This window comes from Bos javanicus, chromosome 5 (assembly GCF_032452875.1).
Source record: "Bos javanicus breed banteng chromosome 5, ARS-OSU_banteng_1.0, whole genome shotgun sequence".
In the NCBI taxonomy this organism is placed as follows: domain Eukaryota; kingdom Metazoa; phylum Chordata; class Mammalia; order Artiodactyla; family Bovidae; genus Bos; species Bos javanicus.
Window position 1 is genome coordinate 47,841,433 of NC_083872.1, and position 17,476 is coordinate 47,858,908.

The 17,476-nt window shown below is 42.3% G+C and overlaps 1 protein-coding gene across 5 annotated transcripts in view; it reads left to right on the forward strand.

Moving 5' to 3' along the window:
* Positions 1 to 17,476, forward strand: part of GRIP1 (glutamate receptor interacting protein 1) — a 305,928-nt gene that overhangs the window by 240,554 nt on the left and 47,898 nt on the right. For all 5 annotated transcript variants that reach the window (XM_061416574.1, XM_061416570.1, XM_061416571.1 and 2 more), the window contains 3 exons: positions 10,352 to 10,496; positions 12,904 to 13,043; positions 13,212 to 13,403. In XM_061416574.1, coding sequence (XP_061272558.1) covers positions 10,352 to 10,496; positions 12,904 to 13,043; positions 13,212 to 13,403 — 477 coding nt within the window. The remainder of the gene's footprint in view (positions 1 to 10,351; positions 10,497 to 12,903; positions 13,044 to 13,211; positions 13,404 to 17,476) is intronic.

Sequence of the window (17,476 nt, forward strand, 5' to 3'; positions counted from 1 at the left end):
CCCAGGCTGGGGGAAGCAGTAGAACATAATGACTAAGAACACTAGACTGACTTCACAAGTGACAAGCTGGCGAACTTGGGAAAATTAATTTCTCTGAGTATTAGCGTCCTCATCCATAACATCTATTGAATGTCTCCTACACAAGACTGTTTTAGGGATCAAAGGAGGCGATATATTTAAGCACTCAATAATGTATGGCACTAAGTAAGGCCCAGTGAATGCTGACTACCAACAGCCATTATTAGGATGTTTTAAAAATTAATTTTAGCTTTATTTTACTATAGCCAAACTTTTTGAAACACTTGGGAGTATAGTGGTTCCCCTCCCTATATTCTGTGGCTGCTCTGCCTAGAGGAGCTTTTGCATTTGTCATCTTTCACTACTACAGAGAATAAATCAAGTAGAGTCGATGATGGGTGGGCTTCCCAGGTGGTGGAGTGGTAAAGAATCTGCCTGCCAATACAGGAGACCCAAGAGATACCTGAGTTCTATCCCTGAGTCAGGAAGACCCCCAGAAATAGGAAATGGCAACCCACTCCAGTATTCTTGCCTAGAAAATCTTATGGACAGAGGAGCCTGGCAAGATATAGTCAATGAGGTCACAAAGAGGCAGACACAACTGAGCGATGGAACACACACAGAGCCAGTGGGTGCTTTTCTGGGTCTGAGCGTTAAAACAACGGCTGTTACCTAATTACCAAGACCTCAAAGATGCAATAACCCCCTTGAAAGAAAACCTATAGCCTTGTCTGCATCTAGATCAAAATGTGTATGAAGAGGGGAGAGTTTAGAGCTCTGAGAGCAAAACAGTAGAGAATTTGGGGGAAATTGTGGCAAGAAACAGATAGGGGCTTCCAAATCCCTCCCAGATAATTTATAAGGGTCCGCTTCGTGTCACTGCCTTTGTGCCAGTCAAACTCATAGCTGCTACTAATATCTCTCTTGATGTAAAGCACCTCACTTCTAACATACAGCATGTTTCTTGAGACCATAAATTCAGTATTTTCCCTTCACCAGCTCTAATCTGCATAGAGAAACATTTCCAGGCTACAACTTGTCCTATCCAAAGCAAATGACTTTTTCACATTTCCAAATAGAGTCTTATGCAAATATAGCCTTAGTACCAGTTAAATCTACCTTTCAAAGATTTGGCCTTTCATTTTTTACTTTTTCAGTTCATCAGTGTTAAGCCAGCTAAGTAATTTTCAGCAGCTTTTTCCCCATCAAATCTGAAATAACAGAATTCAATAACAGATTGAAATAACAGAATGCCCCGTCATGAGCAACCAAGAATGATCCTGGCTGTGCAAGGAACAGTGGTAGGGCAAGAGGCTGGCTGCAGGAAAAAAACTCCTGATAGATTTTTTTTTTTTAATACTCTTCCCTTGTTTCTGCTTTATCGCAAAGCAGTAATGGCTTTCAAACTGAAATCAACATCACAATCACCCAGAGGACTTGCTAAAATACCGGTGACTGGGTCCCACTCTCTCAGAGTTTCAGATTCCTACAGGTCTGGGATAAAGCTGAGAATTGGTATTGCTAACAAATTCTCAAATAATGCTGAAATTACTGGTCCCAAAACTATACTTTGAGAAGCACTGTCATGAGACAACCTAATTTGGAGACTTATAAATGATCACTTACATAAAGAAATTTAGCAGACTCCCCTCATAGTCCAGTGGCTAAGAATATGCCATGCCTTGCAGGGGATGCAGGTTCAATCCCTGGTTGGGGAACTAAGATCCCACGTGCCACGAAGCAGCTAAGCTCATGTACCCTAACTCCTGAGCCCACGTGCTCTAGAGCTCACACGCCACAACTAAGACCAGTCACAGCCAAATAAACAAACAAACAAAGAAATTAAAATTCTCCTAAACACTCAACAATTCCTTGGAACATTATTTTGATAAAGCCAGGTCACATGACTACACAACAGTCAGGCAGCTGTTGTCCAGTGGCTAAGTTGTATCCGACTTTTTGTGACCTCATGGACACCAGGTTTCCCTATCCTGGAACAATGTTTATTTTTTCATGTGAATATCTAAGTTAATCAGCATTATTTATGGAAAAGATTGACCTTTTCTCATTGCATTCAATGGCAATCTTGTCATAATCAGTTGTTTCACAAATGAATCTTTTTTGGATTTCGTCATTTAATTCCATGATTGTTGTTGTTCAGTTGCTCAGTCATGTCCAGCTCTTTGCAGCACCATGGACTGCAGCACACCAGGCTTCCCTGTCCATCACCATCTCCTGGAGCTTGCTCAAACTCATGTCCATTGAGTTGGTGATGCCGTCCAACCATCTCATCCTCTGTCATCCTCTTCTCCTCCTGCCCTCAATCTTCCCCAGCACTGGGGTCTTTTCTAATGAATCGGCTCTTTGTATCAACCAGCCAAAGGATTGGAGCTTCAGCTTCCGCATCAGTCCTTCCAATGAATGTTCAGAGTTGATTTCCTTTAGGATTTGCTGGTTTGATCTCCTCACTATCCAAAGGACTCTCCACATTCTTCTCAAGCACCAAATTCAAAAGCATCAATTCTTCAGCACTCAGCCTTCTTAATGGTCCAGCTCTCCCATCCATAAACGACTACTGGAAAAACCAGTACAGGCAGCTGTAGAGGATATTTTTTAAATGCTTCATTTTCTCAGGTCTGTCCCCCTCCAAGAAATATAGCCATACTCAATGACATGAATTCCATCATTTTTAGTTGAAGTGAACTTTGACTGACCTGTATATTTATGCATTCCAAAGACCCTCTCCCAAATCCAAGACTCCTATTTGGCCACTTAAGCAGATGCCATGATGAATTCAAGCTAGATAGTGCTCGTTTTGTTAAACAGACGGCACTCAAGAAGCCCGGGAATAACATTGCAGATAAGTAATGCTGCAATTTTGCATCTGTTCCATGGTCCCATTAATTTCCTTAACTAGGGAGCTGAGCAGAACAAACAAGTTGGCTGGCCCCCTTTCATGTCTTTCATTAATAGTGGTAAACCTTCTGTTGTGATATAGAAGCTGTTTATAATATCATTAACATCTGTTTAGGCTCTCTTTGCAACTTCCTGGTGATCCACATTCTTCCTTCTCAGAAAGTTTCTGTTCTGGTTCAACACTCCAGTTGCTCCTTTCTTAGCTGGAACAGCCTCAAGGAGAGAGTGTCTTGGAGGGTTTCCACCTCCAAAATGGTCTGAGCGTAAATGGCAGTTATCACCCTCTTCGCAAGCTGCAGGGCTGTACAGCTGCCAGTTGGGCTGCTGCCCGAGAAGGCAGATGGATTTGGAAGTGCAGCCTGCAGCTAACTCCAGCAGCTCAGGCTTTATTCTCACTCTTTGAATGAGCTTGATTGCGTTTGCATCACCTTGGAGAAGGAAACTAGACCTTGGAGCAGCCAGAAGGGTGAGTCACAAGGCTAGGAACCTGTAACTGCCTGCTAACAGGTATTTGTCCTTTTGCTCATTTGTTCAGGCACTTACTGAAGTCTCTGTGATGCTAAGCATAGTTCTAGGCTGTGGGCACGTGAAGACGAAAAATACTTTCCACATGCTAGTGTATATGTCAGTCCTAATCTCCCAACTCAGCCCATCCTTCCTTCCCCTGCTGTGTCCATATGTCTGTTCTCTACATCTGTGTCGTTATTCCTGTCCTGCATGTGGGTCCATCTGTAGTAGTTCTCTAGATCCAGCATGTATATGTTAACATATGATACTTATTCTTCTCTTTCAGCTTTCCTTCACTCTGTATGACAGACTCTGGGTCCATCCACGTCTCTACAAGTGACCCAATTTCTTTCCTTTTTATGGCTAAGTAATATTCCATCACATATATGTACCATATCTTCTTTATCCATTCGACTGTCAGTGAACATTTAGGTTGCTTCCATGTCCTTGCTATTACACTGCTGCTGCTGCTGCTGCTAAGTGGCTTCAGTCGTGTCCGGCTCTGGGCCACCCCATAGATGGCAGCCCACCAGGCTCTGCCGTCCCTGGGATTCTCCAGGCAAGAACACTGGAGTGGGTTGCCATTTCCTTCTCCAATGCATGAAAGTAAAAAGTGAAAGTGAAGTCACTCAGTCGTGTCTGACTCTTAGCGACCCCATGGACTGCAGCCTACCAGGCTCCTCCATCCATGGGAGTTTCCAGGCAAGAGTACTGGAGCGTGCTATTACACTACCATGTGTAAAATAGATGGCTAGTGGGAACCTGCTGTATAGCACAGATAGCTCAGCTCAGTGCTCTGTGAGGACCTAGATGGGTGGGGAGTTGAGGGTGGGAGGGAAGCACAAGAGAGAGGGGCTACATGTGTACATATAGCTGATCCACTTCATTGTACAGCAGAAACTAACAACATTGTAAAACAATTATATTCCAGTAAAAAAAAGAAAACATGAATTTTCAAGGTGATCCTATTCTGATAAAGGAAACATGTAGAGAGAGAATTAAAACACAGAGTGGAAAGCATATACTAGACCATGAATTCCCAATGGGGGCGAAAATTGGTTCTCATGTAGAAAGGAAAAGAATCTGAACAAAAAAGATATATATGTATGTATAACGGAATCGCTTTGGTATACACCTGAAACTAACATAACATTGTAAATGAGCTATACTCGATTTTTAAAAAATTGGTTTTCAGGGAGCAAAGAATCTTAAATATTACATTACAATGGTGTGTGAGCCTCCAAAGCTCAACCTGACCAAACCTTATTCCTTTCTGTTTAATTTCGTTAATTAGGAAGAATTTAAATTCAATTTTTCTTCTCAGTGGGAAGAGAGGAGGCAAAAGAATTTTATAAAGAAGTATGGGAACACTGCAAGAATACTTAAGAGCTGTAGGATCTCATGGAAAAGGTCTCTAGTCTCAGCTAAGGAGCCTGGAAGGTTTGCAGAAAGATAAGACAGCTAAGCCATGTTATAATGCCATTTGCAGCAACACGGGATGGACCTAGAGATAGTCATACTGAGTGAAGTGAGTCAGGAAAGGAAAAATATCATATGACACCGCTTATATGTGCAATCTAAAAAGAGATGATACAAATGAACTTACAAAACAAAGAGACTCACGGACTTAAGAGAACTAACTTATGGTTGCTGGGGGTTGGGGGGGTGGAAAGAAAGGATAATTGAGGAGTTTGGAATGGACATGTACACACTGCTATGTTTAAAATGGATAGCCAACAAGGACCTACTGTATAGCACATGGAACTCTGTTCAATGTTTGTGGCTGCCTGGATGGGAGGGAAATTTGGGGGAGAATAGATACATGTATCGGAGAAGGCAATGGCACCCCACTCCGGTACTCTTGCCTGGAAAATCCCATGGATGGAGGACCCTGGTAGGCTGCAGTCCATGGGGTTGCTAAGAGTCAGACACGACTGAGCGACTTCACTTTCACTTTTCACTTTCATGCATTGGAGAAGGAAATGGCAACCCACTCCAGTGTTCTTGCCTGGAGAATCCCAGGGATGGAGCCTGGTGGGCTGCCATCTATTGGGGTCGCACAGAGTCAGACATGACTGAAGCGACTTAGCAGCAGCAGCAGCAGCAGTAGCAGATACATGTATATGTATGGTTGAGTCCCTTTGTTGTTCGCCTGAAACTGTCATAACATTGTTATCAGCTATACCCCAATACAAAATAAAAAGCCTAAAAATTTTTAGAAAGTGAGAATAAAATTCTCCAGAGGAAGGAAGATGTTTGTGCCCAGGGAGTAACAGGTGCAAGGTTAAAGATGCAAGACAGGTGCTTTTCAAAGGGACCATTGGGGAGAGAATTGGATTGGATTGGAATGGGAAAGGATGGCAGAAGACATAGAGGCTTCAGCCCTGTTCATGCCAAGAGGTTGCATTTTATTCTTCAGTAATCGGGGAACTAATGGAAAGCTTTAAGGAAGAGAGCCACATATTCAGATTTATTGCTTTCAGGATATCCTGAGAAGGAAAAAGAAAGAATTCAGTGTTGACAGGGCTGGTGAAATAGATGTGGCAGAGAAGGACAAAGAGTAGGAAAAGAATTTAGGGAGAAACCATTGCTGGCAGCAACTGGGCAGAGCTGAGATGGGGCCTCCTCAAGAGCACGTGGCTCCCTGCTTGGTGGGCAGCTGGCTCATAGGGTCTGGTTGTTGTTCAGTTACTAGGTTGTGTCTGACTCTTTGTGACCCTAGGGACTGTAGTCCACCAGGTTCCTCTGTCCACAGGATTTTCCAGGCAAGAATACTGGAGTTTTGTCATTTCCTTCTCCAGGAGATCTTCCTTACCCAGGGATCGAACAAGTGTCTCCTACATTGGCAGGCAGATTCTTTACTGTTGTGCCACCAAAACCTTAACTGGATGGGCCTGGATGGGAGGGGAGTTTCGGGGAGAATGGATACATGTATATGTATGGCTGAGTCCAATTTGTTGTCCATCTGAATCTATCACAACATTGTTAATCAGCTATAATTCAATATAAAATAAAAGTTTTAAAAATAAATTAAAAATTAATATGAAAATATATTTTAAAAATAAAGACTGTGTAATGAACCATCTACATCACCTAGCATTAATAGCTATTAACTTAGAATCAATCTTGCTTTAGATCTACTCCCACCCTAATTTCCTCATCCCACCCATACACTGAATTATTTTGAAGAAATTTTAGACATCATATCAATGAATGTTGCAAATATCATTAATGTATCCCTAAACAATACTCTTATAAAAGACTTCTAAAATTCAAAACTAAATATCATCACAATAGCAATAATTTTTCAGTTTAGTCGCTCAGTCATGTCCCACTCTTTGTGACCCCATGGACTGCAGCATGCCAGGCTTCCCTGTCCATTACCAACTCCCGGAGTTTACTCAAACTCATGTCTATTGCATCAGTGATGCCACCCAACCATCTCATCCTCTGTCGTCCCCTTCTCCTCCTGCCTTCAATCTTTCCCAGCATCGAGGTCTTTTCCAGTGAGTCAATTCTTCACATCAGGTGGCCAAAGTATTGGAGTTTCAGCTTCAACATAGTCCTTCCAATGAATATTCAGGACTGATTTCCTTTAGGATTGACTGGGTTGGATCTCCATTTAGTCCAAGGGACCCTCAAGAGTCTTCTCCAACACCACAGTTCAAAAGCATCAATTCTTCGGTGCTCAGCTTTCTTTATAGTTCAACTCTCACGTCCATACATGACTACTGGAAAAACCATAGATTTGACTAGCTGGACCCTTGTCAGCAAAGTAATGTGTTAGCTTTTTAATATGCTGTCTAAGTTGATCACAGCTTTTCTTCCAAGGAGCAAGCATCTTTGAATTTCATGGCTGCAGTCACCATCTGCAGTGATTTTGGAGCCCCCAAAAATAAAAGTCTCTCACTGTTTCCATTGTTTCCCCATCTATTTGCCATGAAATGATGGGACCAGATGCCATGATCTTAGTTTTTTTAGTGCTGAGTTTTAAGCCAGCTTTTTCACTCTCCTCTTTCACCTTCATCAAGAGGCTTCATCAAAAGGCTCTTAAGTTCTTCGCTTTCTGCTGTGAGTGTGGTATCATCTGCATATCTAAGGTTATTGATATTTCTCCCGCTTGTGCTTGATTCCCGCTTGTGCTTCATCCAGCCCAGCATTTCGTATGGTGTACTCTGCATATACATTAAATAAGCAGGGTGACAATATATGTACTCCTTTCCTGATTTGGAGCCAGTCTTTACTCAATGTTCCCGTCTCCCTGATTTTCATATACATGGATAGATAAGTTTTTCTAAAAACAGTTGCTCTAAATTAGAATCCAAAAAGATGTATTTATTGCTTTTGGTTGTAATGTTTCTTAAATCTTTCCTTTCAAGTTTTTGTTTCGAAGAATTTATTTGTTGAATAAATCAGAAATCAGCTACATTCTTGACATTGTCTAAATATAGCATCACATCTTCATTAATATACTGCCATTTTTTTGACTTGCATCTCATCACTATTTAAACTCGTTGAGTACCCTAACAAGTGCCTTTTGTTATTGAAACACCTCAGCTGCCTGATTAAAAGTGTCCCCCTACATAAAGTGGCCTGAAACTGTCCAAAACACGTTTACTCCTTTCCTGGTGTTATTTTGTCATCTTAGTGATACAAGTTGCAAAACTGTCCGGAAATAACACAGGGCACTGGCTGTTATGTGCGTTCAGATAACTGGGTTACCTGAAGAACAAGTTAACTGGAGTCGGTTTCTCGCCACTCTCCTAGAGAGTGGGACTGCACCCAGCTCAGCTTCCTACAGGCCAGCGGTTGGTTTCATCTGGACTGAAGTTTCAGTGGAAACTTCCCACAGATTTCTGGGCTCTGGGCAGCTGGGTTCCATGTACTTGGTAACCGGCATTTCCCACAACTCCCGTAAAGAGCTGATGGCCAGATCCAGAATGCTTGGTGCCCATTGACATGCCAGTGTTCATGATTGCCCTATAAGGAAGAAGGGCAGTAAAACGGCCAGGTCTTCCCACTGGCAGGCACATCAGAGTGCCTCCTCAGTAACTAACATTTACTGTACCAAGGTTTACTAATCAAATGACTCACCTAGAATTTTATGCCAAATATAGTTGTTGGTAGAGACTGCAAAGTACGTGTACTCTTCCAGTAGTACCCTAATCATTTATGTAAAACCCAGCTCTGATGGGTAATGATATGTCACAGTGTAGAAAAAGTTAGACTTGTGACTGCCTCCGTTTTTGGTTACTCTGTATCCCGGTGTTTCTCTCAGCAGCTGCTTGGCAGGCCAGCACCAAGCCTATTGACCACAAGTAAAACAGAACCCTGGTAAACCACCAAATAGAGCTGTTGAAGGCTTGATGTGGAGGATTCTCAGCTGCCAGTATAAATTTGAGTCTAATGTTGAAGATGTTTATACCCTAGATGTTGGTGTAAGCATTGCAGTGTGGGAGATGGTTTTTATTCTCTATGTATAGAGCTTCTTCTGAGTAGATGGAGCAGTGAGGAAGTAGAGGTGATGGGTACATCCCCAAACTCCTAAACTGGCCAGAGGTGAAGAAAGTGCTGGCTGGAGAGTATACATCGCTTCCTACATTTCTCTACAGACCTTTCTATTTTATATTCATTGTAATTCTTCACTGCACACACAGATAATTGAATTGTTAATTCAAGCTTTTCTATTCCTCCTATTTTAGGGCCTCATATCATAAATGAACAGCTGCTCATTGCAGAAATGTGACTGTGTTAATGCTTCACTGGGATACAGCCTGACTATAAAAGCTGACTATTTTGTTAAAGTATCTACTGAACCATTTCACTGTATCCTTTGGTACAGCAATGAACAACTCCTTAACCATTCACAGCTCCCAGGCCCAAGGAATAAAACAAGATATACCCAGAATGTCTTGTTTCAGCATGTCATCAGCAAATAAAACCCTCTGAATTTTGAGACTTCGTATTTGCAACCTTGACACTGTCAAAACACCCAACCATGTTGAAGATGTCCCATGATATCTTTCAAGCCAAGGCTTTAAGCAGACCATACTCACAAATATTTTCCTTCATACTAACATTAAATGGTAAAAATTAGGTCACTACAGTGTGGCAACATGGTATATACTACTGAAATGTTATTTACATGACTCCTAGTCTCAAGAACAGAGGGGAGAAAAATCATTCAAACCTGTATTTTGGGAAAAGATCTAAAAAAGAGTGGATATATGTTTAACTGAATCACTGCTGTACAACTGAGACAAACACAACATTGCAAATCAGCTACAACAAACAATTTTTTAAAAACCCTCTGAATATCTGTGTATTTGTGAATAAGATTCACATTTTAAGACACAATCAATGAAACGATAGATAAGGGGCTGCAGATTTCCAAGCCCCACTTAACCATGCATATATTCAAGTTTGCTGTAACCATGAGTAAAATCAACTGTTCTCTATTGAGAGTTAGCTTGCTTGTAAAGCCTGAAAACAGGAATTGCATGGCCCAATCTCTTTGTTTACTGCATGATTCTTTCCACCCTTATTGCCTCCTTAACCATGTGTTCAGCCCCCAGATATTTATGACACACTCACAAAACACTAGGCAAGCACTGTGCAAGGCAGGAACACCATATTAAAAGGCCTGCAGTGCCAGCTGGGTAGCTCCCTCACAGGTTTAAAACATAAGTCATTAGGCAGAGAACCCCTTCCTTGATACGTGACAGCAACACCCCTATTTTAGAATGTTACAGCCAACTAAGGATATGCTACTTCCCAAAATAATTATTTTCTGAGACATAATGCTTTAATGATGATGTTTTGAATTTCTTATTTCATGTATGAAGATATGTGTCTTTTTACTCTGCTTCTTCCAAAGAAACCAATTATGATTCGTTGGCATTTATTGCAGATGAACAAGAAAGTTCCGGAGCAATTATTTACACCGTGGAGCTGAAGCGCTACGGGGGGCCTCTTGGCATCACAATTTCAGGAACTGAAGAGCCGTTTGATCCTATAATCATTTCAAGCCTCACTAAAGGGGGATTAGCTGAAAGGTACCGCTTGAATCAACTGCTACAAGTACCTGTGTCTGAAATGGGTTTCCTTCCTCACAGCTGCGTAAAAACATGCTTCCCTCTCCTGCTTGTTTATCTGTTGACTTTTTAAAATCGGCACAAAGGATTGATTTTAGAGCTTGAGAACTCTCAGGCAGAGCTCTGACTTGAAGGGCATCTTATAAGCAGTAAAAAGTGTCCTGGGCTTAGCCTTAATATTAGTCTCCAGAAACGTATCAACTGACCACAATCGACTAGAGGTAAATTTATCCTGTGTCCATTTTGAGAGGAGGAGACTAAAGTGCAAGGAGGTTAAAAGGCTTGTCTGATTCAATTCAGCAAATGTTTTCAGAGCCCCTGTTACCTGACAGGTACTTGGCTTAGCTGCGGAGAGAATGACTGACATAAGCTTGGTCTTCAAAGATTTCAGACCACAGTGTAGGGACCTAGTAACATCTTGAAATTCGGAATGCACATTTGTCCCTTTGGCAGTTTGTTTCTGTTTGCATGCATCCCACCACCACCTCTCACACTTATTGCTTCCCAGGACAATGTTGTGGGACATATTTCAAACCCCATAACCAGATCTATCCTCCAGTAACCTAGCTCAGGTGCACACATACGTTGCTCATGCTGACACTTGAAGACAATGGTTTGCAAAATAGAGATGCAGCATCACAGAATTTTGGAGCTGCAAGGCACCTTAGAAAATCAGCTCATCCAGCATCCTCATCTGGTAGGTGAAGGCACTGAGGAGCTCCAGAAGGGTGGTCTGATGAAAGTTTGCATTCTGATGTTGACAGAGACACCTATGACATGTACCCTCCAGCCATCCCCCCGGCCTAGGTTTCATCCATTAAGAGAGACAAGAGGGAATGATTAATATTGATCTGATTCGGCAACCTCCTAGTCAAGTGTTGTATGGCTCACAGTATGGCTCTTCCATAAACTGGAGATTTTTTTTAGTTGCCAACCAGGAATTGAACCCAGCCCACAGCAATGGAAGCGTGAGTCCTACCATTGGACTGCCAGGGAACTCCCTGGAGACTATGAAAGAATGAATTGAATTTTTTTTTTTCAGGAAAAAAAATATTTCTCAAGAGTAGATGCATCAATAGACTCGTTAGGCAGCCCCTTATAATCTGTGTGACCCAGTGTCACCAACGATGCCCACCACCCCCAGAGCAGGCTGGGGTCAGATCACTCAGGCACGAGCAGCCTGTGAGTTGGCTTCCTTCACTCATGTGTTTAAAATGAACCAGCACCACAGAGGCTAGCACATGGGATTCCCACTCTATGTCCTTCAGCCCAGGTCAAGAGATCTTTAAACCTTTCCTAGGGGGACTTTCCTGGTAGTCCAGTGGTTAAGACTTCAAGCTCCACCTGCAAGGGACGTGGGTTTGATCCCTGATTGGGGAACTAGGATCCCACATGCCGCATGGTGGCCAAAAAATAAAATTAAACCTTTCCTGAGTTTGACTGCTGTGAGTCTGTTCCTTCCCTATCTGTGCTTCCAAACAAAGATAGATATGGTGAACATCAGAATTATAACTTCCAGTCTGCTAGTTCAGAATTGGGTGAGGATGGGAAGAGAAGGGAAAACATTAAAGGTTTCTCTGATCAGTAAATTAATTTTATTTTTCCACATTTCAAGCAGAACGTTAATCCCTTGTGTTTTCCTATTTAGTCCTCAGAGCTTCTCTGTGAGATGATTTTCTCCATTGTAGTCATGAGGAAACTGACACCTAGACAGGTGAAAATAAAGTGCCCAAGTCACACGGCTGGTAGGTGACAGAGTTGGCGTCAAACAGATTGATTCCTGGGACCTCTCTGGCAGTTCAGCGGTTAGGACTCTGCACTTCCACTACTGGGAGCACAGTTTCGATCCCTGCAACCTGGGATCTAAGATCCTGCAAGCCACGTGACGTGGCCACAAAAAGAAAAAAATGTATTGATTCCTGAGTTCAACCTTTTCAATCCTTGGAATCACCACCACAGTCTTTTGTCTAAGCCTTGCTTCCAGTAAGCTGGGATACTGATTGTGTTCAACATTTCTAAGTCTGTAGAAAGAAGGACTGCTCCATGCTAAACATCACTATGTTGATTGACCAATATTGTTTGTTTCCTTGGGATTTTGCAGAGTGTTATCAGCTAACTCCACTTTCTTGGAATTTAAAAAGCACACAAGTCCTTTTTAAAAACTAATTAAAACTTTTTTTTATTTTATTTGAAACTGAAAAATAATTCACAATGGAAGGCAGTCATCTTATAACATTGCCCAGGAGACAGCAAGGAGTGACTTCGAGAGACCCTTGCCAAGTCTTTATTGTTGTGAATATATGAAGTATGTCAGGGAATTTACATTCAGGGATTATTTCTACCTTTCCTATTATTATTTGTGTTTCAGAACTGGTGCGATCCACATAGGAGACCGAATCCTAGCCATCAACAGCAGCAGCTTAAAAGGGAAACCTCTGAGTGAAGCCATCCATTTGTTACAGATGGCAGGAGAGACTGTCACCTTGAAAATTAAGAAGCAGACAGATGGTGAGTGGATCAAGAGCCACAATTAAGGATTTCCAGTGCATTTCCTTCCCTAAAAGAATGTGCAAATATCTACGTGTGTATTTCTGGGGAAATGACTCTTCAGCCAGGGGGTGTTGGCATATCTTTGTATTTATATTTACTCTGATACTTAAGCTCTTTTCCTTAAAGCCCAATCAGCATCAAGTCCCAAGAAATTCCCTGTTGCCAGCCACTTGAGTGACCTGGGAGATGTGGAGGACCCATCTCCAGCACAGAAGCCAAGCAAACTCAGCGACACATACCCCTCCACTGTGCCCAGTGTGGACAGTGCTGTGGATTCATGGGATGGCTCTGGAATAGAAAGCAGCTATGGGAATCAAGGTATGTCCTAGCCGCGGGGAACCGGAGATTTATCATTGGTGAAGCTCACATTTCTCAAAGATCCATCTTTTGTTCCATGAGAAGAATATTTTAGTTGTGTCTGCTGCTACTGCTGCTGCTAAGTCGCTTCAGTCGTGTCCGACTCTGTGCGACCCCATGGACTACAGCCTACCAGGCTCCCCTGTCCCTGGGATTCTCCAGGCAAGAACACTGGAGTGGGTTGCCATTTCCTTCTCCAATGCATGAAAGTGGACAGTGAAAGTGAAGTCACTCAGTTGTGTCCGACTCTTCTCGACCCCATGGGCTGCAACCCACCAGGCTCCTCCATCCATGGGATTTTCCAGGCAACAGTACTGGAGTGGGGTGCCATTGCCTTCTCCCTGTGTCTACATGAATGCAAACATAGCAAACACATTGAATATTGTGGCCTTGAATTTCCTCCTCTTTAATGCTATGAACATTTAACAGTTATGAACATCTATTCAATACTAGGAGACCCCTGTTAGATCTACTGCTGTCCAAGTGTTCGATCCAGGGCTTGTTCTTCAAGCATAGATTAATATGAGGCAAACCCCATGATATGTTGGGTCAATGAAGACCAGCTGCATTGTCTTACTTTTCCAGCAACCTCTGTACAAAGGTGGAATAGAGAATGCTGGAGGCATGCAAGGAGATGAGCCAAAGATTTGTGACCCCATTTATTCCTGCCTCTTCCTGACTTTTCATAGCAACTTGTAGGGGTTTCCTCCAATACTCATCCTTAGAGTTTTCTATACTGTTAATCATAGTATGAAAAGTGAAAGTTGCTCAGTCGTGTCCAACTCTTTGCAACCCCATGGGCTATACAGTCCATGGGATTCTCCAGGCCAGAATACTGGAGTGGGTAGCCATTTCCTTCTCAAGGGGAATCTTCCCAACCCAGGGAATTAACCCAGGTCTCCTGCATTGCAGGCAGATTCTTTACCAACTGAGCCACGAGGGAAGCCCTAATCATAGTATGCAAAAGTATATAGTAGTTTTTCTTCACAAACCTCATCTTCATGTGATGAAGTGTAACCTGTATGAAAAGTTAAACCTTGGTAACAGATTCTGAGTACCAAAAAGTGTTAGACAGAAGACAGAATATAAACACTTATTTAATTTATTTTTTTAATATTTATTTATCTATTTGGCTGTGCCGGGTCTTCGTTATGGCACACAGGATCTGTGGTTGCGGCATGTGGGATCTAGTTACCTCACCAGGGGTTGAACCCTCGCTACTTGCGTTGGGAGCACAGAGCCTTAGCCGCTGGACCACCAGGGAAGTCCCTAAAGGCTTCTTTTAAAAATATGCTTCCTTCTCAGTGATGCTTAGCATCCAAAGATAAGTGAGTCAAAAACTCTCTGTATTTATTCTCATCTAAGCTTTGTGTGTGTGTTGTACTAATCATTCAGTTCTGTCCGACTCTTTGCGACCTTACCGTCTCTCTAATGCTCTGTGTAAATTCCAGCCTACGAATCCCTTTTCTGCTCTAGGTTTAAGTCAAAGAATCAAATAGATAAATGGCTTGGAGAACACATGTGTGGATGAGAGAGTTGCTTTGTAAATTCGGTAACTGCTTTTGAGAATCTGTATCCAGTTTGCTCTCTTCCTGGTTCTAGTTTTTTCCTCTCAGCCCACTTCTGCTTATGACACTTTCTATTAAATCCTTTGAAGGGTGGAGAAGAAAGAAAAGAAATGATATTTCAAAGTTGTCAAGTCATTACTTGTTAGAGATGATATTGGAGTTTGGTGGAAAAAATATTTTGAAGACCCCAAAGAGGATTGGGACTTTCATTTATCTGGCAAGTACTTTATCCAAGTCCAAATACCTTGTGAAAGTTAGCTATGCCACCAAATAACAGATATTATTATTCCCAGTGAGTTCATGAGATCCCAGAGAGCACTCTGGATAAAGGGCCCAACTCAAATTCTGTCAATGTAGACTGAAGTTTATTTATTAATGTGTTTGTTTATTGTTTATTTACTAATGTGGAAACTTTTTATTGCACAAATTTCAGTGAGCTATTGATTATAAGGAGCTCTGCCCCTGAGTGATGTGTGAGAACTTAGCTACTCTATACTTATACACAATAAGATCAGGCCCAGGTTTAGCATGTGGAATGTAAGGCCTTTCCCTCATTTATAAAAGAAGAAGAACCATTTATTATTTATGAGGGATTTTGGAAATTTTGAAATCCTAGATGGGGAATAGTAGTCATCATAATAAGAAATTTGGCATTTATAAATTAAAAATCATTACAGGTCTGAGGAGAGAGAACAGAGATATAGAGAAAATGGCAGTTGGAGTAGAACTGACATCTTACAAGATGATGAAAAATTAATAATAATACCTTGTATTTGTAAAACACTTTAGAGTTTATAAAGCACTTTTACGTAACTCATTTCAAGTGATTCTCATAAGGAACATGGAAGCTGAAACCACAGGATTTCGATGTTGGGAGCGATTTTGAAGTCAGCTGGTCTCACACCCGGTACAGCCCTTGATGGCCTGTCCAGCCTGGCTGCCCGCCGTCACACGACATGGGCTGCAGTGCCTGCAGCCACAGGTTGCTCCCTAACTGCTAAGGCAGCTCTCCCAGCTCCCCGTAGCAAGAGCTGACGGCTTGCATTCTCACTTGTATTGAGCTGAAATGTGTCAGCATGTAGCTTCGGCCTATTAGTTCTAGTTCTGCCCTCAAGGTCATCTGAACTAAAGCCTCCTCCACTTGACAGCCCCTCAACTGCTCAAAGACAGCCCTCATGCCTCTTTTGAACTTTTCCTTCTCTGAGCAAAATAGCCCCGGTTCCTTTCCCGGTTCCTCACATGACTTACTTTTGAACATCTTTATCATCCTGGGAGCCTCTCTTCTGACGATGTTCAAGTTTAACTCTGTACAAGTGTAGCGCTCAGAAAGGAAAGTCATACTACGGTCTGGCAGGCCAGAGCCACGCAAGTCACTCGTCTGTCACCTTCATCCCTGGAGACTGTAGAACCCATCAGCGCAGTCTACCTCAGCATAAGAATTCTGGTGATCACTTCCTGTCACTCATTTTTTTTTGGCCACCCCTTGTAGCATGTGGGATCTTAGTTCCCTGCCCAGGGATCAAAGCTGTGCCCCCTGCATTGGGAGTGCAGAGTCTTAACCACTGGACCACCAGGGAAGTCCCCTGTCTGTTGCTCATCTTGAGCTTGTTGTTTACCAAGATCTCAAAGTCTGTCTTTTTCCCCTTTCCTTGTGATGTTGAGCTTAAACCTGATCTCTCCAGATAGTGCTTGTGAAACTGACTTTTTAAAGGAAGGTATAGAAGGTATCACCTTTTCCCCCCGTGATATATCATATTGTGAGATATTCTCTCTCCATCCTGTCTGCACAGCCTCTCAGCAGACCATATCTCAGGAACACTTTTACCTTCAAGTCTATAATAGTTGTCCCATTACCAATAGGATATTGTACCTCCATCACACACATCTTCCTCCACAGGCCAGGAATTCTTTTCTCTGTGGGCACCTTTCTTATTGGTCTCTGCATCTAGTCCAAAAATGTCAAGCTTGCTGCATGCATTCATTCAGCAAATATGTAATGACTGGCATAATAGAAGGCCAGCACATTATGGGTATACAAGATTGCACAAAGAGACAGCTTCCTAATTCTTGTGGAAGAGGTCACCCAGCTGAAGGACCAGACGGTTAACAAGTACCAACAGTGTGAATTTTTACTTAGTTAAAGAAAAGGGAAAAAGGATGGTGTAGTCAAAGCTGGTGGAGAAAGAAGGAGTGAGTTTAAAGAAGTCTCACAGTGGGATGACTCTCAATTCTATTGATGCAGACTGCGTCTAACCTGCCTCTGGGGACCAGCTTCTTTCACACCCCATTCTCTTGACCCTTATATTCATGTCCTTCTGCCTTATCAAGAGTTTATGTTTATAGGCCCCTTATAGCCCTTTATTCTTCCTTCAAACTCTAAGAAAAGCCTATAATTGCTTTCCTTAGAATTTGCAAAGGTCAATCAATACAAGAGGAAACTGACAAAAAGGTGGTACCTGGGCTCTG